The sequence below is a fragment of the Pipistrellus hanaki genome, assembly GCF_964339955.1.
Source record: "Pipistrellus hanaki genome assembly, chromosome: 9".
Taxonomy (NCBI): domain Eukaryota; kingdom Metazoa; phylum Chordata; class Mammalia; order Chiroptera; family Vespertilionidae; genus Pipistrellus; species Pipistrellus hanaki.
In genome coordinates, this window is record NC_140511.1 from 52,073,532 (window position 1) to 52,097,688 (window position 24,157).

Below are 24,157 nucleotides of genomic sequence, written 5' to 3' on the forward strand. Positions count from 1 at the left end.
GGCATGAGAACAACCCCTTCTGGCTTACTAACTTCGTGTTAAGTAAGGTTTCTGTTTATTTCCACAGATAGGCTCTCTACAAGTTACTTAAAGCTTGCTTCTATTCTGTCAGTTTCTTTAGCTGATCCATGTCACGTTATAACACAACTTATTTTAAATAATTCCCACATGTTTACAATTTTATACATGGAAATTTTCACTGAATTATATGTGGAAATTCCTACATGGTAAAGAGTTTCTATCTGTTTATTGAAAAAGTCATTTTACTTATATAAAGCCTATAATGTTTAGTGCTTTCCCCCGTAAGTTTAGAATACTGCAATAATACTTGAGGATCTGATTTATTTAACAGATTAGAGGTTCACTTTTTTTCATTTTCAAATAATCTCTAAGGCACTGGTATCTTTGCTTAATTTTAAGTTTAGTTACCATGACAAAACGTTATTTACTCAACTAATGCCTAGCCGTTTCAAACAGATATTGCTGGCAACTTGAGTAATTTCTGTCTGACCAATAAATATTCCAAATGAAAAATTATAGTTTTATTTTAAATAGAGAAAAGGATAGTTTTGTTAGTATACATTGGTCTTTTTTTTCTTGGCTAATTAACACCTACCTTAATGCTTTTCTAACTTTTTAAAATATCTATATCTCTTAAATTTAATAGTCTGTTACATAATAAAGGCATGTAAGAGACTAATAAATATATCTTCTATTAAGTACTTAAAATTTTACCCATGAAGTTGTTTAATCTCACACAAGTGATAAAATTATTCTTAAATATACCTGTGCTTCTTTCCTATATAGACTTTTTTTGTGTATGAAATGTCTTTTATGCTTTGGAGATGTAGCCATTTGGTAGAATCAGAATTCTTTGTTTAGAATCTTTACCAAGTTGGCAATGTGCTTGTTCATATATAAAAGGTAATCAGAGAGAGAGAAGTTTATATTTCCTTTGAGACAAGCCTCAAAAGCAAATAGTTCCTTTGTTTTACTAGAATGTCTGTCCACAGGTAGATTTTTAGTTGAGTAATGTTGGGCACAGAGATAAGAAAAAGGAGGAAAACCACATTACTCTGGTTCTTGTTTTCTTTAACTATAAAATGTGAAGTATTGGAATTATTGTCTTCTAAATTCCCTTCAGCTCAAATATAGTCTATTTATAACAGAACTAGAGGCCCGGTGCAAGAAATTTGTTCGGGGGGGGGGGGGGGTGGTGGGGTGGAGTGTCCCTCAACCCAGCCTGCAACCTCTCCAATCTGGGACCCCTCAAGGGATGTCCGACTGCCCATTTAGGCCCGATCCCTCCGGGCAGTTGGACCTCCCTCTCACAGTCCAAGACTGCTGGCTCCCAACTGCTCGCCTTCTTGCCTGCCTGATTGCCCCTAACTGCTTCTGCCTACCAGCCTGATCACCCCCTAAATACTCCCCTGCCAGCCCTATTGCCCCAAACTGCCCTCCCCTGCTGGCCTGGTTGCCTCCAACTGTCCTCCCCTATAGGCTGGGTCACCTCCAACTGCCCTCTCCTGCTGGACCGGTCTCCACTAAACAGCTCTTCCTTGCCAGCCTGGTTGCCCCCAGCATCAGTCTACCTGAGTTATTATATGTATAGATGGGGGATTCTTGGATTTTGGTTTTAAGACCATCATTTTTGGTTAATCTAAAATCTCCTCAGCAGGACTTTGTCTTGTGATCTTCTGGTTTACTTTCCAGACCTGTAGTCAAGTTTGTACCATATTCCTATTAGTGAAGTGAGGAACCAGCTTTATTTTCTCTTTTGGTTTTGTTTATATACTATCCATAGAATTCTACAATATTTATTAGAATTTTCCTCATGCAATCCCGAATTATTCAAGTGTTTCAGTAAGGCCTTATAAATATTAGTTATTATATATTTAATTATACTGAAAATTATATTGTAACTTAAGAGATAGGAGGAAAATATTTTACTACTTAAGAGGAAAATATTTTATTTATTCGAGATAGGAGGAAAATAGAAATTTTACTTTTTAAAGGTTTACAATCCCAATTAAATTATTTTTGGCACTCTATCGTGAAAATATATGCATCTCTTGGTGAGAATATACAGTCTATACCATGAATGGAGATAAAATTTTGCCCATCCATAAGCTAGAAAAACTAGCTGAGGCCTGGGCCAAGGTATATATCCAGAAAAACATAGGAGGTCCAGAAGAGAAGTAGTAGGTAGGTAAATACTTGAAATATCCCGAGAGAACAAGAGATTTAGTATTTTGGTAAAATAGAGGCAATTTTATATACTTAGAAAATGGTCCTCTGTGCTTGAATTCCATTATTAAACAGATTATACATGGTATGTACAACTGTTTTATAACTTTAAACTTGTTCTGAAAAACTTAAGGTTAAGAAAATGGTACTAGGTGTTTGCTCAATTTCAGAACATAAAATAATAAAAACTATCTTGTATGAACTCATGGATAAAATTTTAAATGCTTATTAGTTTATCAATAAGATATAGAGATTGAAGTAATTGGTGGGTATACAGATTAAAGCTTTACCCATTCCAGATAATGTATGACTAGTATTTTCGTATTTCTCTCACTCACCCATTTTTATTCTGACCTCCTGAATATCTTGCTTCTGTTTTTCAATTCTTGACAGAAAAAAAACACACCAAATTTATATGTATATTTCAAGGGCTACTTTATAAAATCTGAATTATCAGTTCAGCTTTAGAAAGTCACACCTGATGTAACATTTATTTTTCAACTTGCTAAGAGAAAGGAAGGGGAAATGCATTTTATTGGACTTGCCTGGCATGTTCAAGGACCAACAAATAAACCAGTGTAGCTAGAATAGTGCCACATTAAGAAACAATTACTGGTATAGGAGGAATTGGAAGATAAGTAAGCACCAGTCTTTCTAAGGAATTTTGCTGTAAAAGGGGAACAGAGAAATGGAACTGGGGCTAGGTGGAAGTATGATCTTGAGAAGGTATTTCTGTGAGATGTGGAAAATCGCAGCATGCTTATAATCTAATGCAAATGATTTCAGAAAGAGAGAAAATTATGATGTAGGAGAAAGAATTGCCAGTGAAATGTCATCATGTAGGCAACAGGGGATTAGAACTAGTGCATTTATCCCCATGTCCATGGGCATAGATTCCAAGACTCCCAGTGGATGCTGTGGAGAATATTGACCCCTGTATACTAGTACAGTGGTGCCTCACACAACGAACTTAATTCGTTCCAGGAGCAAGCTTGTTATGCGAAAAGTTCGTTATGTGAAACGCGTTTTCCCATAACAATACATGTTAAAAAAATAATTCGTTCTGAAGCATAAAATATGCTAAGATGACATAAAAAATAATATGCTAAGATGACATATTTTTATTTAGATACATCTAAAAACATAATTTTTTTTTAAAAAAAACACACATTTTTTTAATTTTAAGACAGACTAAGTAGAGTCTACCGAATCTTGCACATCTTCATCCATTTTCTGCTTTTGGCCGATGGTTTCATGAAAAACCTGTCCAAAGTTCGCTGTGCGAGGCGTTCGTTATGCGAGGCACCACTGTATACTGTTTTTTTCCTATGCATACATACCTACAATAAAGTTTAATTTATAAAGTAATAACAGAAAAATTACAACAATTCTAATATATAAAAACCCTGGGTCCGTCACATCTGCAGTGACCGGAGACTGGACCTAACAACCAGGCTGCGTGTGCAGCAGGCTCTGATGGGTGGGGATTTGTGGCAGTGGAGACGGGGATGGGAGAGGCAGGGCTGGCACTCACACTCACAACCACAGACACACACAGTGCCCACCAGCTCACAGCCTTTTCTCCTTTTCTTTCCCTCCCTCCCAGCTTACTCTCGGAGCCTCTCAGAATGAGGAAACAAAACAGACTGGGCCTGAAGAGGCCTGGATGGAAGAGAGGGCAGGCAGAGGGTGGAGTGGCCCCCACTGGTCCTGCCCCCTCCCAGCGGGGAAAGAGGAAGAGGGACACAGGGAGCAAGGGAAGCCTGGAGGACTGCTGAGAAAAACAGAGAGAGACAGAGTGAGATTAGACCAGCAGGGGAGGGCAGTTAGGGGCAATCAGGCAGGCAGGGGAGGGCAGTTAGGGGTGATCAACCAGAGGCAGTTAGGGTGGTCAGGCAGCCAGGCAGGCAGGCAGGTGAGCAGTTAGGAGCCAGTGGTCCCAGATTGCAAGAGGGATGTCCATCTGCCAGTTTAAACCCGATCCCTGTGGAATTGGGCCTAAACCAGCAGTTAGACATCCCCAAGGTCTCTCCGATTGGAGAGAGTGCAGCTGGGTTGAGGGAACCACTCCTCCCCAATGCATGAATTTTATGCACTGGGCCTCTAGTATATTATAAGAAGTCATGTGAATGTGGCAGTAAGTAAAATAGATGTTACTTGAGCACAAACACTGCGATACTGGGACAGTTGATGGGATAGCTGAAATGGCTGCTAAATGACAAACACGGGGATAGTGTATACACTGTGGGTAACCAGGACAACAGGATGGTTCATGTCCCCAGGGGACGTGGGTGAGATTTCATCATGTTGCTTAGAAAGGTGTGCAATTTCAAACATGAATCCTTTATTTCTGGAATTTTTTTTAATCTCATACCTTTGGACCATGATCAACTGCAGGTAACTGAAAACATGGATAGCAAAAGCACAAGTAAAGGGATTCTAAGTCACACGAGTTTCCTGATCCCCCTCTTCCTCACCCCAACACCTTTTTTTCTGCTTCTCAGTTTTTTTACTTGGAGCTCTTCTTTGACATACAGGGGTCAAGATTACTATTTTTTTTGTACTTTAGACTATATTAGAAAGAACAGTTTCAGTTTTACTTTGTGGCTATCGGATGGTATTTTTCACTGGGCCTGAATTGGAAGACAGATAAATAGAAAAGCTAGAAATCCTGAAATTTAGTGTTTCATAAGTACACAAAGCCCAAATAAAATGTCATCAAGAATTATGAGAACAAAAAATGCTATAACAGTTAATTCAGAGATCTACATATAATAAATATTCTTTTTGAGTTTCATAAAAGTATAACAGCTCTGTAAGTTTGATTTGAACGTACATATATGTTTTTCTGTTTGGCTGCATAGGGAACAATGAAATAAAACCTCATTGACGTAATTGAGCCTGATAGCATCGCCTGGTTGTACTGCTGATGTTTCACTGTGGTATTGGTGGTTTTGTAAAGCATATTGGACTTACAAACATTCAAACAGAAACTTTTATCAGGATTCAACTTTTTAACCACAGAGAAAAGCTGAATTTATATAAAGGCTCAGTCTTGGGTTCACTTTATCAAATCAACTAAAAAATTTTTTTTAATAATGTATACCTCATGTTACTTAAAGGGAATGCTGTTTGTTTAAATTAGATAACCAGTATATGAAAATATGTAAAAATTATATTTGAGCTTAGGAGGAAATAAATAATGGAATTGCCTCAAACCTCAGAGAAAAGGTAGGGGAGAGTGGGGGTAAGGGAGAAAGATCAACCAAAGGACTTGTATGCATGAATATAAGCCTAATCAATGGATACAGACAACAGCAGGGTGAGGGCATGAGTGGGGCATTAGGGGGCCAATGGTGGGATAAGGACACATATGTAATACCTTAATCAATAAAGAACTAAAAAAACAAAATAAATAAAAACAATAGAATGATATGAAACTTTGAAAAAATTTATTATTTATGATAGGAAGCAGCGAGTGCTTGTAGGTTATTGGTTCTGAATACTCAGATTCAACAGGGACCTGGAATTTTAAAGAGATTTCTCAATGAAGGTTATTTTCAGGGCTCTGTCAATAGTTAAATTATTGGGCATTATCACACTGTTAATTTGCATTTTATTGAACAAAATACTTTTATTACATTTGCTATTTATTTTTATATTTGCTTTTTTCATTAAATTTATTGGGATGACATCTATAGCTGTAAAAGACTAATATGCTAAGTGTCCCTCTGACCATTCAACTAGTTGCTATGACACACACTCTCCACCAGAGACCAGATGATCAACGCAAGAGCTGCCATTACACACACTGGTCATTTACAAAGAAATGGCACTGTGGCCCTGGCACTGACAAAGCAACACTTGGCTTCCCCCAAGTGAGACACAGGCCCTGCCGCCACCCTGGAGCAACACCCCACCAAATCACAGCCAATGCTGAAAAGACCCCATGGCACAAAATGTGGCCCACACCCAGCCCAGCCTGAAAATGGTTGCTGTGAGCGCCAGGTCATGACATCCCATAGCAACGCCTGGCCTTCTCTCCCTAGGGACTAGCCTCCTTAGAGTTTCTTCAGCCCAGGAACGGGACTTGCTTTATAGCCAGGTGCAAACATTTTACACTTTAATGAATGTCTGTGAAGCATTTTCCCGTGCCTCATCTCATTTGATCCTCAAAGAAATCCTGGATTAGGTATATAGGAGACTTGGTAGAATCTTATTTTCTTTTCATTACCTGGAAAATGGATATTTAGAAAGTTTAGGGGCTTCACTGGGCTGAAAAAGTTAAGCTAAATAAAAAAGCAGGTCTAATTAAGCAACTTTGTTCTCTATCTATAAAAGGCTAAGTTGACTCATGCATTCACGATACATATATAGTTCTCATTGGCGCCAATTGCACACTGTGTTTCGATCTGTCATTGTCAATCGTGAATTTGGTTGACATTTCTATTATTGAGAAAGGGTGAACGGTGATATTAAAATATTTCTTTAAAAAAAATGTATATCTTATTGATTTTTTTTATGGAGAGGAAGGGAGAGGGATAGAGTTAGAAACATTGATGAGAAACATTGATCAGCTGCCTCCTGCACACCCCCTACTGGAGATGTGCCCACAGCCAAGGTATATGCCCTTGACCGGAATCAAACCTGGGATCTTTCTTTCCGCAGGCCGATGCTCTATCCACTGAGCCAATCCAGTTTCGGTTAAAATATTTCTTCTAATAAATTAATTTACTTTCAATGTGCACAAGTCCATGCACCGGGCCACTAGTTGGTTAATAGCATCATAGTAAAGAATAAAGAAAAATATATAATGATTTAACTTTGGATGGTGGATACACAGTGCAATATACAGATCATATATTTGCATTTCAATGTTTATATTTGCTCCATTTTGTCTTGGCTCACTAAAAAGATGTGTTGTAACCACCAGCTTGTTTTCTGTAGATAAAGTGGCATGTAGATTTGCAGTTAGGAGACGCTCATTGTTTAGCAGGAATCTTCCTTGCTGTACAGGTAACAGATTCTCCCACACGTTTTTTAGTATATCATAATTCACAAAAGTAATCATTAAGTAGTGGGGGGAATCACTTTTGTAGTAGGGTTTTCTGTGATAAACATGTAAAATGTCAACTACCACTGTTCTTCATGTGTACTGCACATATACCAACAGCCGATTGGGACTCAGCACATGAATGCCTCTATCCAGCGGCAAAGTGAAATATCTGCTGTGCATAAATATGACAGTACTCTTTTACATTTACGCATTTATTCGGTGCTGTTCCAAGGTTTCATGTGGTAAATACATTTTGGAAATGACTTGACCTGTTCTCTCTTGATATGTTCTCTCTTTCAGCATAATGTTTATCACCTGTCTGGCTAGTTTTACCAGTCTCTTAGCAATAGTTTATTGTTTTTACATGCTTTTGCTATGAGAAGAACAGAATCTGAAGGGTACTTCTATAGTTTATGTCCCATTTTAGGAACAAAAACATAAGTTTCATATAAGAATGCATTGCATGCTGAGAATTTTTTAAAAATGATATTTCTGTGAAAATTAGAATTTCACATTTTATACATTTGAAATACATGTAAACAAAATCTATTTCTTTTTTCGCTCTAAATAGTCTAGACCATGAGAAACAAATTATAATTTGATAAATAATGGCTAACACTCTATTACTGTTTCTTAGTTTAAACTTTTGTCTAAGCGCTAATATTATTATGAGACATTAGGCTGTATTTTCATTAAGGAGTTTGCTCCTTTGAATCACCTATATCATTAGTTTTCTTACTGTCCTGGATCATTTTTAAGTACAAACAAGCTATAGAACCTATCATATTGGTAACAAAAAAGTATCACCCCACATTCTTTTCCAACTATTATTCCATTTTATTTTTGCTTTTGCAGCACAATTTCTCAAAAATTTTCTCTAGTCACTATCTCTTCTTGTCTACCTTCATAAATTCTTAACTTTGTATTGAAGCTGAACACTTATAATGTATAGAGACTAAGGATAGCAAACACCATCTACACATCATTAACTTTGAAGTTTCCTGTATGCCACTTTCAGACCATTTCCCTTAGAGATGTTCACCACCCTGAATTTCTTTGTTTCCCAGATACTTATATTCCTAAAAAGTACACTTAAATGTATAATTTTGTCTCTATACTTTAAATTCATTTTCACTGTTGTATTCCATTGCATGAATATACCAAAATTTCTCCATATTATTTTTGGACATTTGGGTTGTATCCAGTTTTCTTTTTTTTTTTTCTTTATTATGTACTGTGTACTATACTTTTATGAATTAATTGCAGAGAGGAAGGGAGAGGGAGAGAGAGATAGAAACATCAATGATGAGAGAGAATTACCATTTGGCTGCCTCCTGCATTTCACATTGGGGATCAAGCCCACAATCCGGATATGTTGCCCTAACTGGGAATTGAACTGTGATCTGGTTCATAGGTCTATGCTCAACCACTGAGCCACGCTGGTTGGGCTATATCAAGTTTTCTTGCTACCCCACATAGTCCAGCTATATACACATTCATGTTCTTGATGTAAAAGATCAAGATTTGGGGTTTTCCCCTCTATTTTGGAATGATGCTTTTATAAAATACACTAAAAATGTCATAACAATGTCAAATTGCTATAAAAATTTTGAAACATTTACTGTTCATTTCTATATCTTATTTATCAATTTTCAACTAATTTTCATTCAACACTTTGAATAACTGTTAAGACATATTTAGTTGCAAAATTTCTGGATCATAAATCAAATTTATGTAGAAAATTTTGTTTTCTCAAAATCATTAATATTCTAGTTTTTCAAATTACACAGAAAGCAGTTTACCAGTGGTGTGTGGCTGTCCCTGTATCTGTTTTCAGTTCCTAATAATGTAGGGGGTTTCAGATAAAGACTTGCTGCTTTCTATTTTATTATTTCCATCACCATTTATCCCCTCTGTGCCCTCTTCCACCTTCAACTCCTCCCTAGCCACAAGTGAGAGAAGACCATGATGGGATGAACAGCCAAGGAGGAATGAATTTATTAAAGGAGATGGTCTGCAATACAAAATTCTACAGTAGGGATCTAAGAAGTAATCATAGAGGGGGGAAACTGTATATTGTAAGGTTTTTAGAAACCTCTAAGAGCACAGTTAAAATAGGGTGTACATTATCTCTCATGTTAGCAGAAACTTTTGAGTAGGCAGCCCCAGAATGGTCTCCGTGCATTAGGGAACATTCTCAAATTGCAAGCTAATATGCTCTTATACTCAAGAAGCAGGACTACTTTATAGCATTTTTTTCTCAACCTTGTTTTCTTTCTCATCCCACTAAGGAGCCCTTTTAAGACATTTTTCCTACTCTTTACTCCCACTCTATAAAATGTTAACACCATAGATTTACGTGTATCTGTTTATTATGTACTATAACTCTTGGAGGGCCACAACAATTTTGATATTTTTAAATTATGTTTTGCCCTCCACGAACCAATTTTCATCATCTTGGGAGTGATATACTTATGTTAAGAATTCGTGGCATGAAAATAAATATGGCTTTTAGCAACAGAATGCAAATATGTGAAAACATAATATTTAAGGGGCAAAGGAGACTCAATGTTAAACTATTTTAATGGAAATAAACTTTAGTTAGCAAAAAAATCAACTTCTACAGCAAAAAAAAAATAAAATCAACTTCTACTTATACTAGTGAATTGGGGAAATGAGGTACTGTAAGGGCACTTGTCACTGTTGCTAACATTGTGGAAGTATGGATTGGTTGATAAGATAGGGTAACATTGTGAAAGTATGGATTGGTTGATAAGATAGGTAGCAAGTTTATAGATTCAGGATTTAAATTAGATAAATTTTAGTGACCCATCATATGGTTCTGTCTTCACTCCTGTCTGTTCTGCACTTTCATTAGTGAACTTAAGAGGAAAAAAAAATTTTTAGATGTATCAATAATAGGAAAAATTGATACTGAATTGAACAAGAGTTGATCTGCCCTTATGCACAGACCAAAAGAATGTACAAGCAGGAGTTTGCAGTGAAGAAAATAATTATTTTATTAAAATTGGCACCAATCTGGAGAATGGGTGAGGTTGTGTTCCAAAAACCCAGCTGCCCAATGGTTTATAGACAGGCTTTACAGAGCAAAAGCCAAGCATCATCATAAGTAATGGGGTTTGGGTTGTGGGTGTTGCTGATTGGTCAAGAGTGAGGTAAGGGCAATAAATGGTTTCAGGTCTTTCAGTCTGGTTTCATAAGGGTATGGTCAGGAGCTGAAATACAAGGTAGGCCATGTTATCTTTAGCTTAATAGAGACCTTATCTTGTGAACCTCAGTCAAGGCATGGTCATTGTTTCTTGCTGTCTCAGGGGGTTAAAGATTAGTGAGGGGGAAGAGTTTAGACTTACAGGGCATGCAGTGAAGAAACGGAATTGAGAGCTGGGGTCACATATTAAATCGAAGTCCTACATTAAATAGAGCCCTTAGACCTGGCCAGTGTGGCTCAGTAGTTGCGAACTATGAACCAGGAGGTCGTGGCTCAATTCCCACTCAGGGCACATGCCCAGGTTGGGGGCTTGATCCCCAGCATGGCATGAGGAGGCAGCTGATTGATGATTCTCTCTCATTGATGTTTTTCTCTCTCTCCCTTCCTCTCTGAAATCAATATATAGTAAATGGGGCCCTTGGTTTCACTCGCCCTTTTTTATGCATTCCTCAAACCTTAAGGGAAAACAGGCTGCTACCTGCTGATTAGGGACATTGATTAGAGAAAGAAGAATGGAATTGTCTCACAATCTGTTGAAAGTATCCTGGAATCTCAGGTCTAAGGTCCCTAGTTGGAATTATCGTTAGATTACTATCCTTGGCTATCTTTTAGGCAGCAATGATGAAGACAGATTACCAGTAGTAGCTCCATATCACTAATGTAGACATTCTCCAAGGGCCAGGCAGAGAAGTGAACCAGTGGGTGAATGGATCTGCATAGAAAGGTTTTCAACCTGATCTATGGCAGTGTTCATGGAGCTCATAAATTGGAAACATTAGAGTCAGAAGAAGCTCGGATGTAAGTGCAACATTCCTGTCTAAAAAGCATGCATATTCCTTCTTGAGCTACAGTTGGTAGGTCTAATGTTATTCAGTTCTGTGAAACCACCTTTCTTATTTGGGCCATTTCTTGATTCCACAGAAGAATGCTTTGTCTGGAGTTAATTAAGAGCCGAGTCTGTGACCTTCGTTAAGGCCTGTATTTCTAGCTTTGCTGAGATGTCTGCATATTGGGACATGAGTTTATTTTTGAGATCTATTCTGTTCCATTGTTCTGTTTTTATGCCAGTACTATGCTGTTTTGATAACTAAGGCCTTGTAACATAGCTTGATATAGGTAGCATGATTCTTCCAACTTTGTTCTTTCTCAAGATTGCTGTGGCTATTAGCAGTCTTTTGTGGTTCCATATAATTTTTGAATTATTTGTTCTAGCTCTATGAAGAATATTATTGGTATTTTTATTAAATTTTTTTTCATTGATTTCAGAGAGGAAGGGAGAGGGAGAGAGCAATAGAAACATCATTGATGAATCATTGATTGGCTGCCTCCTGTATGCCCCCTACTGAGGATTGAGCTCACATCCCAGGCATGTGCCCTTAACTGGAATCGAAACTCGGACCCTTCAGTCCGCAGGCTTATGCTCTATCCACTGAGCCAAACCATCCTGGGCTCATTGGTATTTCTATAGAAATTGTGTTGAACCCAGAGATTGCTTTGAGTAGTGCAGGTATTTTAATGTTAATTTTTCCCATCCATGAGCATAGTGTATGCTTCCATTTATTTATATTTTGTTCAGTTTCTTTCTTCAGTGTCTTATAATTTTCTGAGTACAGATCTTTTACCTTCTTGGTTAGAGTTATTTTTATGTATTTTTTGATGAAATGTAAATGCCATTGTTTAGTTTCCCTGATAGTTTATTATCAGTGTATAAAGATGCAACTGGTTTCTGATTAAATAAGAGTGGTGAAAGTGGACACTCCTGTCTTGTTCCTCAAGTTTACGGAAACTCTTTTCATTTCTCCCCATTGAGTATGCTACCTGTGTTATGTTGATGTATGTTCCCTCTATTCTCACTTTGCTGAGTTTTTATCATAAATGGGTGCTAGATTTTGTCAAACGCTGTCTGTTTTCGGATGGCCTAGACAATGAATAACAGCACTCTTATGAAGTATTGCTCCATTATCCTGTTGAAATTCTCTTAGATCTCTGGCAAAAGCCTCTCTAAACAATGGGGGAGGTTTTGAACTCTTGGAGAATAACATTTCAACAGTCTCCCAAATGTAAATAGCTCCCGAGATTCAGAGTTCAAGGGTATACAAAGGAAAAGCATTTAAGTCCAGGAGAGCAAATCACCAAAATTTCCCAAAGTGGTCACCAAGGGTTAGGGACCACCAGGTAGAAGATGTCTTCCACTATTTGGTTGAGGGCCCTCAAGTTTTGAATAGATCTGTATTCCTTAGTACCTCATTTCTCTACTGATAAAATGGAAGAATTACATATAGTGAATGACAAGAGCTGAATAAGCTGATATTCTAGGAATGCTATTACTAATGGTTGGATTCCTCTCCTAGCTGGTTCTTTTAGAAGGTCCTGTTTTAGATAGAAAGACATTTGCTCCTGTGCAAAATCATATTTGGATTGGGATAGCCGTCTTTGCCTCTGCAGGCCTGCCCTTTGCCCATCCTTCCAGACTTATTTCTTGCAAGATTAATTGGAGAGCTCAGTCAGAAGTTCTTTCTTTGGCCAAAGCCAGCAATGCTGCCTATAAAACACAAGCTTCTTCCAGGGGCACTTTAATATCAACCCGTCGGGGGCAGAGGTTATTTTGGCCTTTAGTTTAGCCAGTAAGTCCCATCCTGAAAGTGGCACTGGGCATTTCAGCAACACAAGAAGCTATGGTTAAGGTTTGTTTTTCCCAATTGGCAATCTAATTGGCTTCCTTACTGATTATGACATTCCAGTCACGAGCCGTGTTCCAGAGGAGAGTTTAGTTAATCTAGTATTTAATACAAAATATGTGGCTCCAGTGTCAATTAGAAAGTAAATTAAGCCCAGCCAGTGTGGCTCAGTGGTTGAGTATCAACCTATGAACCTGAGGTCACAGTTCAATTTCCCGGGCAGGCCTGATCCCCAGTAAGGGGTGTATAGGAGGCAGCTTAAAAATGATTCTCTCTCGCCGAAGCTGGTTTGGCTTAGTGGATAGAGCCTCAGCCTGAGGACTGAAAGGTCTCAGGTTTGATTCCGGTCAAGGGCATGTACTTTGGTTGCGGGCACATCCCCAGTAGGGGGTGTGCAGGAGGCAGCTGATCGATGTTTCTCTCTCATCGATGTTTCTAACTCTCTCTCTCTCCCCCTTCCTCTCTATAAAAAAATCAATAAAATCTATTTTTTTAAAAAGAAATTTAAAAATTGATTCTCTTCATTTATGTTTCTATTTCTCTCCCTCTCTCTTCCTCTCTAAAATTAATTTAAAAATATATTTTTAAAGTCCATTAATTTTTTTTTAGTCCATTAATTTCTTTCCCCACTGTTCCATGTGGCTGGTGTTGACCAGAGGCCCCGGGTCCATCACTCAGGGATAACTGGGTTATCTGTGATGCTCCTCCTACCTCTTTGTCCTGTTCTCTGCTTAAACTTAGTCATTTCCCCCCTCTCCCAATGACCCTCTGGTTTGTAGTGAGCACATTGTTTGGGGCCCAATTTTGGAGCAGGTCGCTTGGTCCCAGTGGCCTTTACCTTGTTCCTTATCTTCTTAGGCCCTCTGGTGGTCAGAGCAGCAGCCAGCAAGTCAGCCTGTTGCTTCATCTCATTCTTCTCCCCAGATCTGGTCTCTGCTGTTGAACAACTTAAGAGCAATCTCCACCAACAGTGTCAGAGGCATTCAAAAGGACTCTTAACGTGTTTTTTTTTGTTTTTTTGTTTTTTAAATATATTTTATTGATTTTTTACAGAGAGGAAAGGAGATGGATAGAGAGCTAGAAAAGAATCGATGAGAGAGAAACATCGATCAGCTGCCTCCTGCACACTCCCCACTGGGGATGTGCCCGCAACCAAGGTACATGCCCTTGACTGGAATCGAACCTGGGACCTTTCAGTCCACAGGCTGATGCTCTATCCATTGAGCCAAACCAGTTTCAGCATCGTTTTGAAGCTTTCTTTGGACACCAGGGGCACTCAGAGCCAAAACAGTCATGTTCACAACCTTTAAGTTTTCAGGGGCCACTGGGTCTACATCAGTATCTTGGTGACAAGCCTCAAAGATACATTCTAGGAATTTGGCTGGGTATTTGTCTGAACACTGTTTTGGCTACTGGACCTGATTAAAACTTACTTGTTTGGGCACTCCCTTCCTTAACCCAACAGAATACAATTCCTGTCATGTCCAAGCTTGCGCTGGTCCGCATCGTTTATATTCCAGTGTGGGCCAGTAGCAGGGACACAGCAGCTGTGGCCTCAGCTCACACAGGGTTTTGGGGTGTCTCATTGTGCAAGTGACTAGTGTTTCCCACCCCTCTGCCTTTTCTAAGATAACCCACCATTCTTTGGCAGTAAGTAGAGTGTTCAATAGATGTTGAATATCTGCCCAAGTCAGGTTGTATCAGCAATGAGGGGAAAAAGAGACTTTCCATATTTCTAGGATGGTCCCTGTAGGCAGGCATATGCACTTCAGCATCAATTCCTCCAATTGGCACTTGCTGTAATGAGAATTTCCCAGTCTAGAGTGGCCCCCTGACCAATTTGGGTACTCTGCTGGATGTGAGAGGGGAGACCATTGCTCAGCCTGTCAGAGCTCTTTCTCCAGCTGCCTCACTGCCAACGGGCAGTGGAATGGCCAAGGCTGCTGAAACCTTAAGCTAGAGTAATAATAAGTCACCTTCGTTCTCCTGGAATTCTCTTCAGACTTGCCTGGCTTCCCACCCTGGTGAATCATAATTTTACATTTCATTTGAATGGGCTTATTCTGACACAAAAACATAAACACTTGTACATAGGGGATTTCATCCATTTGTCCTCAATGACTCAAGTTGCAAGATGGTAATGTAGTTCAAAGACCCAGCCTCTGGCAAGTGTTCTCCTGACTCTAGAGCAGACTGTGGCCATGTCATATTACAAAGAAAAAGCATTTTCTTCATTGGTTCATAGCCAAACATGGCTCAGTTCTGTAAGATGCACGCTGCATTCGGGGACCGAGTCAGATAAGCAGTTCCTCTTGATAATACAGAGTATAGAACTTTTTTTTCACAGTAACAAACCAAGTTGTTTTAAAGAGAAAAATCAACCTCTAATGTTGTACTAGTTTAACTTCCGATGCTTTAAATCCACTTATTTGATTAGATTTCTTTGTCTTACTCAGTTTAACCACACAAAATTTCCTCTCAGGTTTTCACAAACTTTCTACAACTTTTCTAATCCCTCCTAAGTTTGTCTCTTCTTACTCATTCAGAAGTAATCATCCTTAGTTTAGGACAAATTACTTCCCTCTAATGCCTTCAAAAATGTTATTTTCATACTTGATGACTTTTAGGATCTAGAATGAATGCTGGTTAAATACAACCTGAAATAACTTTATCAGAATAACAGTTAGGGCCATATAAAATAGTGAATAAATTTAATGAGTATTAGACCACAGTCATTTTTTGGATACTAGTCCATGAATTTTGTAAGTGGTTATAGGACATCTGCATTTCTTTGGGAGGTAATAGATGCACTGGCAAGGGATGACTTTTCTTCGAGAGTGTTGACAAGGAGATGGTGGTAATGACAACTGACGAATTTGAGTGATTGAGGGTGGGTACCCTATATAATAAAAGCGTAATATGCTAAGTGTTTGGTTGGTTGACCATTTGGTTGACCACTTGATTAGTCACTATGACATGCACTGACCACCAGGGGGCAGATGCTCTGACTGGTAGGTTAGCTTGCTGCTTGAATCCAACTGATTAGGGCTGGGTGAGAGGCCAGGCAGGCCCTGGAGCCCTCCTACAGTCCCTCCCCAGTCGGCCAGCCTCCATTGGTCCTGATCAGCCTCAATTGCCAGCTAGGGCAAGGGACCCCACCCATACACAAATTTGTGCACCAGACCTCTAGTATTATTTAAAACAGCGGTCAGCGAGCTAGAGAATGCTGACAGATCCTCCTAGCAGCCTGTTTTATATGGTCCTAAAGCTAAGAATGTTTTTTTGCAACTTAAAACAAAAACAAACAAAAGGATATTCCATAGAGACCTTATGTGGCTTGCAAAGCCTTAAATATTTACTGTCTGTCCTTCACAGAGAAGAAGTCTGCCAACTTCTAATAAAATATTGGACTAATGATAGAGTAGATAACACTAAGATCTTTTGCAATGAACAGGAAACAACACAAATAGTTCAGTATATGGAAATTCTGTGATTATATGACTCATGAACTAGGCTTATATTCAAGACTAAGGTTCAAAACTATGTAGAAAATTATAATTATAATCAATTTCTTAAGCAAAAGGAGACATTTATTAACTAAGTAATCTTAGAAGACATTTAAGATTAATGATATGTAAGTTATAGCTTGTTAATAAATTAAAGCCAATTTTATCTCCTTGAGAATAGTGACTATTGGATGGGTAAACAGCCAGAAAGCCTGCTAGAAAAAGAGGGGCAGGAAAAAACTAGTCTGGGACTAAAAAGTTACCATTGTATAAAGAGACAAACAGGAAAACCACTAATTATCTGCACGTCAAGGAGTTGTGTGTTACTTTTCGTGCTCCATTCCTTTATACTTAATCTAACCACAAAGATAAGCTTTTTGAACTGCTTTCGACAGAAGTGCCTTATTGGTAAGAAAATAGCACCACCATAATTTGGGCTATGATGATTTATTTATATTTTTCCTTGCTCTTTTAGTGACTGGATGTGATTTTTTTATGTATGTTTTCTTTTGGGGCGGTAGATATAGCTTACCGTATTTTTGTGACTATTCTGACTTTCCTTTTGGTTTCTCAGTCACGGAGTGCATAATTAATAAAATATTCTGTCTAGAGATGATTTTTATTCTGACCTTCCCAATAGTTCTCTCAAACTTCAAGGTATTTGAAGTATCTGTAATTGAGATGCTCTATTTTGTTTTACATATATTTGCTTATTTCTGGTTTGTAACTAAGTGAATTTTTTTTCTTTCCAGATGATTCTTTGGGATTGGGACTTGAAGCAGTGGTATAAACCTCATTATCAGGTAAATATGTGATTATCACTGAAATCTATAATGAAACTTTTGACATTTAAAGTTACAGTAACAAGACTGCTATGACATAAGATTTTCATTACTTTGACCTAAAATAGCCAGAACTTTCATTTAGATGGATAACAATGTTTTAATTGTAAGGGGGAAATGAAATGGTAAAAAAACAAGCATATATAGTTACATTTCATAGTTTACTATAATAATCTGGACTCGGGATAAACTAATAATTTTATATTAAGGATGAGAATTTTTTTCTGATTGTGAGCAACTGATCCACATGGGGGAAAAATAGATTAAAGGCCATATGTAAGAAAAAGCAAGACAATTATTAAAATATTTTATCAGGAAAGCAGTATCATTTTGCTTTTTGGTAAATTTCCACTAGTACTCATATCAAGAAAGAACACCTGGCCAGCATCCCAGAAGCTTCACTTATGTACCATTCTAGTTTTTACTTATATCCTCAAAGATAATCTCTTTCCTGACTTCAAGCAGTTAGTTTTGCTTACTTGTGAATTACACACACACACACACACACACACACACACACACACAGTCATTTAATATTAGTATGTACTCTGTAAATATTTTTGCTCGTTTAAGTAATATATGTTTGTATCATAACAGAAAATAGAAGTATAGGAAAAAAGAAAAATCACTCATAAACATCAGGTAACAACTATGTTAACAATTTTTGTTCTTATTAACCCTCACCTGAGGATATTTTTTCCACTGATTCTTAGAGTAGAAGGGAGAGAGGGAAGAGAGAAACTTCCATGTAAGAAAGACACTGCACATAGGCCAACCATGGAGCACTTTTGATGCATATATTGACAAACCTTTCTCCATTGAGTTGGAATGTGTTTGTATATTCTGTTCTACAAAAGTTATATTGGGTTTAATATGCTTTATGAAACCTAATGTTTTCCTGTCTTTGAATTTTACATAAATGGAATCAGTCACATGTACTGTCTGGTTTGCTTCTTTGAGAACTTTATCTGTAAGATCAGTGCACATCATTGCACATAATACTCTGACCTTACACAATACGGTCCCTTTACTGGCTTTTACTTCTCTGACCTCATCTTCCTGCACTTTCTCCTTCGTTTACAGCTACAGCTACACTGGCCTCCTTGTTTTTGCAAACGAGCTGGGCAGGCTTCTGCCTCCAAGTCTTCACACTTGGTAGTCTCTCTGCCTGGAATGCTCTTTCCCCACACCTCTGTCAGATCTTAACAAATTGCAGCCTTATACTCGTAAAATTTCAGTGCCCTCCATCACTTCCTTTTCCCTCTCCTTGCTTCTTTCTCTTCAACCTGCTTAAAAACCCATGATTCTCCATTGCCCATATCCCTTTGCCTGGAAGCCAGTGCCCCAACATGCCTCTCCAACCTTATTTTCCACTGTTCGCGCGCGCTCTCTCGCGCACGCTCTCGCTCTCTCTCTCTCTCTCTTTAATATAGCCCGTACTTTAATAATTTTGTTTTCTGCACCTTGCTATTTTACCACCTTTTTTAAAACCACTTTTCTACCTTTACTCATTCTCCTTCTTGAAAAATGAGCTCCCCAAAATAATTTTTTAATTTCATTGTAAAACATTATTTCCCCAATCTTTTATAAATAAAATCCTACCAAATGCTACCTCTCCCATAGTTTCTGTTAACTCTTCATTATTAAAGTTATCTGTATTTCCTTTGAACTCTAATACTATTTTATTCGTATCTTTATATCATCACTTCCCATAACATTAATAAGAGTAGTAATATTTATTGCACTTTTCCTATATGTATTATACCCTGTCTTATGTGATCTGCACGTATCCTCAGATTTAATTATCTCTGCTTCTCTTTGTTAAGAACAACTATAAACTCTGGAAATAATGCATGAAAAAAACTCTGAAAAAGAAAAGGGAAGAGTAGGCTGGCCTTGTTAAGGACCACAGCAATGGAGAAACAACATAATTACAGGGTTTCCTACAACCCCCACCCAAAAGCAAAAGGTGACTCAGGCCCTCGCTCTCAATGGAGCAACAGAAGGTGTCGAGAATAGGCTCATTTCTCCCCTAAGATTGAAGGAGAGTCCTGCAAACAATGCCAAGTGAATCTGGTGGCTTTGGGAAGAGGGACTTGATCAGGAACACCACTGGCAATAAGTGTGAACATCACAGAGTACACTTTCACAAACCTGTGTGTGCAGCCTACTGTGTGCTAGGCTACATGGTGTATACCTTTGGGGTAGATGTGGTCTATTGTTGATCAAAATGTCATGAGGCATGGGACTGTACTCTCATTCTCTACTGGGCATGAGATTTCCTTCCCCAGTGAGAGACATGGGGTGGCCAGGGGGCCTGGCACAGGGGATACTGCCACAAGTGCCTAGCCCAGAAAGTGTTCCTTGTCCCTGTGGCCTGGAGGCCTCCTTTCTTCACCTGAAGGTACCAGGTAGCCCAGCCTGAGGAAGTTCCCTCTCCCCGACAGAGGAGGAACCAGCAGGGACCAGTGGGAACCCTAGTGACACCAGAAAAAAAAGAAAAAAAGGCAGACTGAAATAACATTGTGAATGCCCTAAAAATTAAATTGACATTAGAGCCTGGCCAGTGTGGCTCATTGGATTGAGCACTGTCCCATGCACCAGAAGGTTGATGTTTTGATTCTTAGGGCACAAGCCCAGATTTCAGGCTTGATTGTGCAGGAGGCAGCTGATTAATGGTTCTCTCTCATCAATGTTTCTCTTCCTTTCCCTTCCTCTCTATCTAAACATCAGTACAAACATTAAAAAAAATAAGTTGTCATTAGAACCACAACCTAAAAAAGTAGACCAGGATCTTTGTGTGAAATCTAAACAAGTCTGCTTCCTAATATAAAAGATTTAAATAGGATACGGTCTTCTAGCATTATGTGAAGCATTATTAGCCAAATCATTGATAGAAAAAAAAAGAAAAGAAAAAAAAACCCTGTCATATACCAAAACCCAGAAAAATCACAGCTTGAATGAGAAAAGACTATATTAGCACTTACCACAAAGATGAACAGATTTATAATTACCTGAAAAGGACATTTAAAGCAGCCATCATCAGAAAATTGTTTCTAACAGTTACAAGTTCATTTGAAACAAATAAAATAGAAAAATCTCAGCAAAGAAATAGAAGTTATAAGAACAGAAGTTATAAGAAAGAAACAAATTAAATTAAAAACTTGCTGAATGTTCTCAGCATTAGAGTGGTGACCACTGAGGACAGAATCTGCAAGCTCGAGGATAGAGCAATAGGATTTACTCAATTTAAATTATACAGAGGAAATAGATGGAAATAAAATGAACAGAGCCTTAGGGACCTGAAAGACACAACAAAAGATCATTGGTGTTTAGAGAGGAGGGGAGAAAAAGAGTGAGTTTAAAAGAGTATTTGAAGAAATAATGACTGAAAATTTCCCAGATTTTGCGAAAGACATAATTCTACAAATTCAGGAATCTGAGCGAATACCAAGTGGGATCACTAAAAAAAAAAAAAGTCTCCAAGACAAATCATAATTAAACTTTTGAAAACTAAAGATAAAATATTTTGAAAGCAGCCAGAGAGAAATGTCACATTACTTATAGGAAAACACCAACTCAAATAGCAGATTTCTCATTTGGGTGTAAGGAAAATAGATTGATGCTATTATGTATAATTTGTGGAAAATATATAATATTTTATATAATAGAGGCCCGATGCATGAAATTCATGCAAGAGTATGAATCCTTCCCCTGTCTGTTGGCACCAGCTTCCCTCTAGCCATTAGTAGACACCCGGGACCCGGACTTCCTTCACAGCCCTGACTTTGTCTGGAAAGATGTCCCGCCTAATTAGCAATATTATGCTTTTATTATTATAGACTAGTGGCCCTGTGAACAAAATTTGTGCATGGGGGTGGGGTGGTCCTCAGCCCAGCCTGCACCCTTTTTAATTTGGGACCCTTTGGGGGATGTCTGACTGCCGGTTTAGGCTTGAACCGGCAGTTGGACATCCCTCTTACAATCTGGGACCACTGACTCCTAACCCCTCACCTGCCTGCCTGCCTGATAAACCCTAACTGCCTTCCCCTGCCGGCCTGATCTCACCCCCAATGGCTCTGCCCTGCTGGCCTGATTTTGCCCCAACTATCCTCTCTGTCTCAGCCCCCACCACCATGGCTTTGTCTGGAAGGAAGTTGTACCTCCAGAAGATGACCAGTAAACCTGGTCTAATTAGCATATTATCCTTTTATTAGTATAGATAGATTTTATAGGATAGGATTGCTTAAATGGGGGGGGGGGCTTTTTCAGCAGGAGGAGATGCTCTTGGCAGACAAAAAATACATAATCCCTATATCTGGACACTGTTAGCCAGCCATATGCACTATACTGCCAAACCAGTCATTAAAAAATTGAACTGCTTTCTTACACCTTACGCCAAATAGCTGTTGCCCTTAAAACTCTGGGTTTTTATATATTATAATTTGACCAACATGCGAAGGAAGGTTTATAGTAATAATCAAATTTTAACATGTTCATTAACTTTGGCTTATCAATTCAAATTATAACAAGCCATTTGTCAGAAGTACTCTTAATTGACCAGAAATAGCTGGACTGTGCCCCAATAATGGGGAATTTTTAAAATAAAAACACAGAATAGTGCTTCACAAGAAAAAGATTAAAAAATTCCACATAGAGCAAAGACATTACTTAGCTAATTATTGGTCTCACTTTCTTAATGGTTTTTTTCCATTCTAAAATGTGTGGAGCCCTAGCTGGTTTTGCTCAGTGGATAGAGCATCAGCCCGTGGACTGAAGGGTCTCAGGTTCAATTCCAGTGAAGGGCACATGCTGGAGTTGCAGGCTCAATCCCCAGTAGGCATGCAGAAGGCAGCCGAGTAATGATTCTCTGTCATCACTGATGTTTCTATCTCTCCCTCTCCTTTCCTCTCTTTAAAATCAATTAAAACGTATTTTAAAAATAAATAAAATGTGTTGAAGATAGTTTAACAGTTTCACGGTGAAATCATTAAATGCTTTAAATACTTAAGAATTCTAAATACACTCAAATGTAGATTCAAGATACAGTAAAACAAACAAAAGTAACATTTAATTCACTGTTCTAATTATTAGTATACTTATTTCTGTGGTTTATTTAGTTGAATAAAATTTATATAGAATTTTTAAAAGTACAAAACATATATACATTAATGAAATACTTTATTTTTAGAATACATTTTCTACCCATTTTTTAGGAACCAGCCTGATGCTATTTCCAGGAATTTGTTAACCATTTAGTTCAACATTATCACCATTTACTTTGAACTGTAATACCATTTTTTCTGTACTCTTAACTCATTTTCCATAATATTGATAGTAATACTATTATTTGTTACACTTTAAATATATGCACCACACACTGCTTTATGTGCTTTGCATGTATTAATAGATTTAATTTTCACATCAGCTCTTAATAAAGTGGATGCTATTATCCCGTTTATAGTGAAAAAACTAAAAGGTTCAGATGTTAAATGACTTGCTCAAAATCACAGTTAAGGTTAAAGTCTAGATTTCAAAGTCATCTTTGCCAACAAAGCTTGGTCTCTGTGCTAGAGTGACAAAGGTGAATGAAAGAAATGCTATATGTTTAAATACTATATATGTTTAAAAGAAATTTGGACATAAAGGAAATCATCAATAAATTAATGCAATCCTCTGATTGTAGATTTTGATGCATTACAAATTTAATTTTATGCTAGTTCTTGTCAGTAAAGAATACTATTAAATATAGCTAAGCTAATGGAAAATACAGAAAAAATTAAAATTCATGTTATCTGCTACATACTTAAACATCAAAAATTTTAAAGTGATAATTGTATACCATTTGTTATACCATTGATATATCATGTTATATCAATGTCCAAATGAATTACATTAATATTTAATAGAATTAACTTATTTATATTAGATAGACCTTGATTTTAAACTGGAGGAAGTTTGTCTTCAATGTTGAATTTTCTGTGTAACAAATATATAATTTTACTTTTCTTCTCTAGAATTCTGGAGGTGGAAGTGGAGTTGATCTTTCTGTGCTAAATGAGGCTCGCAATATGGTGGCAGATCTTCTGATTGATCCAACCCTCCCCCCTCAAGTCATTTCTTCCCTACGGAGCATCAGCAGCTTGATGGGTGCTTTCTTGGGTTCCTGCAGACCAAAGATTAATCCTCTCACACCGTTCCCTGGATTTTACCCTTGCTCAGAAACAGAGGACCCCGCCGAAAGAGGAGACCGAAAACTTCACAAGGTGAAAACACAGTCATCAGCCTGCCCGATTTATCACATTTTCAAATTAAAACTGCTCTTTAAAATCTTACCTAAATTAGAATTTCTTTTCTAAGGATCAGTTTCTTTTCCAGTATATTGTGCTCCTTGGGTCTTTAAAAGTAGTAATAATCTCAAAATATTTTAAACGAGTATTCCATTTTTATTCCAAATAACCTTGCTGTAATTAGCCGTTATAACTGCAGCAGTACCAACTATTTATTGTTGTTGTTGTTGTTTTAGGTACTAGAGCAAAATAGCAATCCAGACTTGTACAACATACTAGTAGTGTAATCATGTCAGTAATCTATTTTAT

General features: G+C 37.8%; 2 protein-coding genes across 6 annotated transcripts in view; one reads left to right on the top strand and one right to left on the bottom strand.

Annotated features, from left to right (window-relative positions):
• The window catches only part of LOC311627468 (uncharacterized protein), a 228,795-nt gene that overhangs the window by 152,810 nt on the left and 51,828 nt on the right, over positions 1 to 24,157 (bottom strand). The window lies entirely within an intron of this gene.
• Positions 1 to 24,157, top strand: part of PDE3B (phosphodiesterase 3B) — a 131,382-nt gene that overhangs the window by 60,462 nt on the left and 46,763 nt on the right. For both annotated transcript variants that reach the window (XM_084893976.1, XM_084893977.1), the window contains 2 exons: positions 17,469 to 17,519; positions 23,576 to 23,824. In XM_084893976.1, coding sequence (XP_084750102.1) covers positions 17,469 to 17,519; positions 23,576 to 23,824 — 300 coding nt within the window. The remainder of the gene's footprint in view (positions 1 to 17,468; positions 17,520 to 23,575; positions 23,825 to 24,157) is intronic.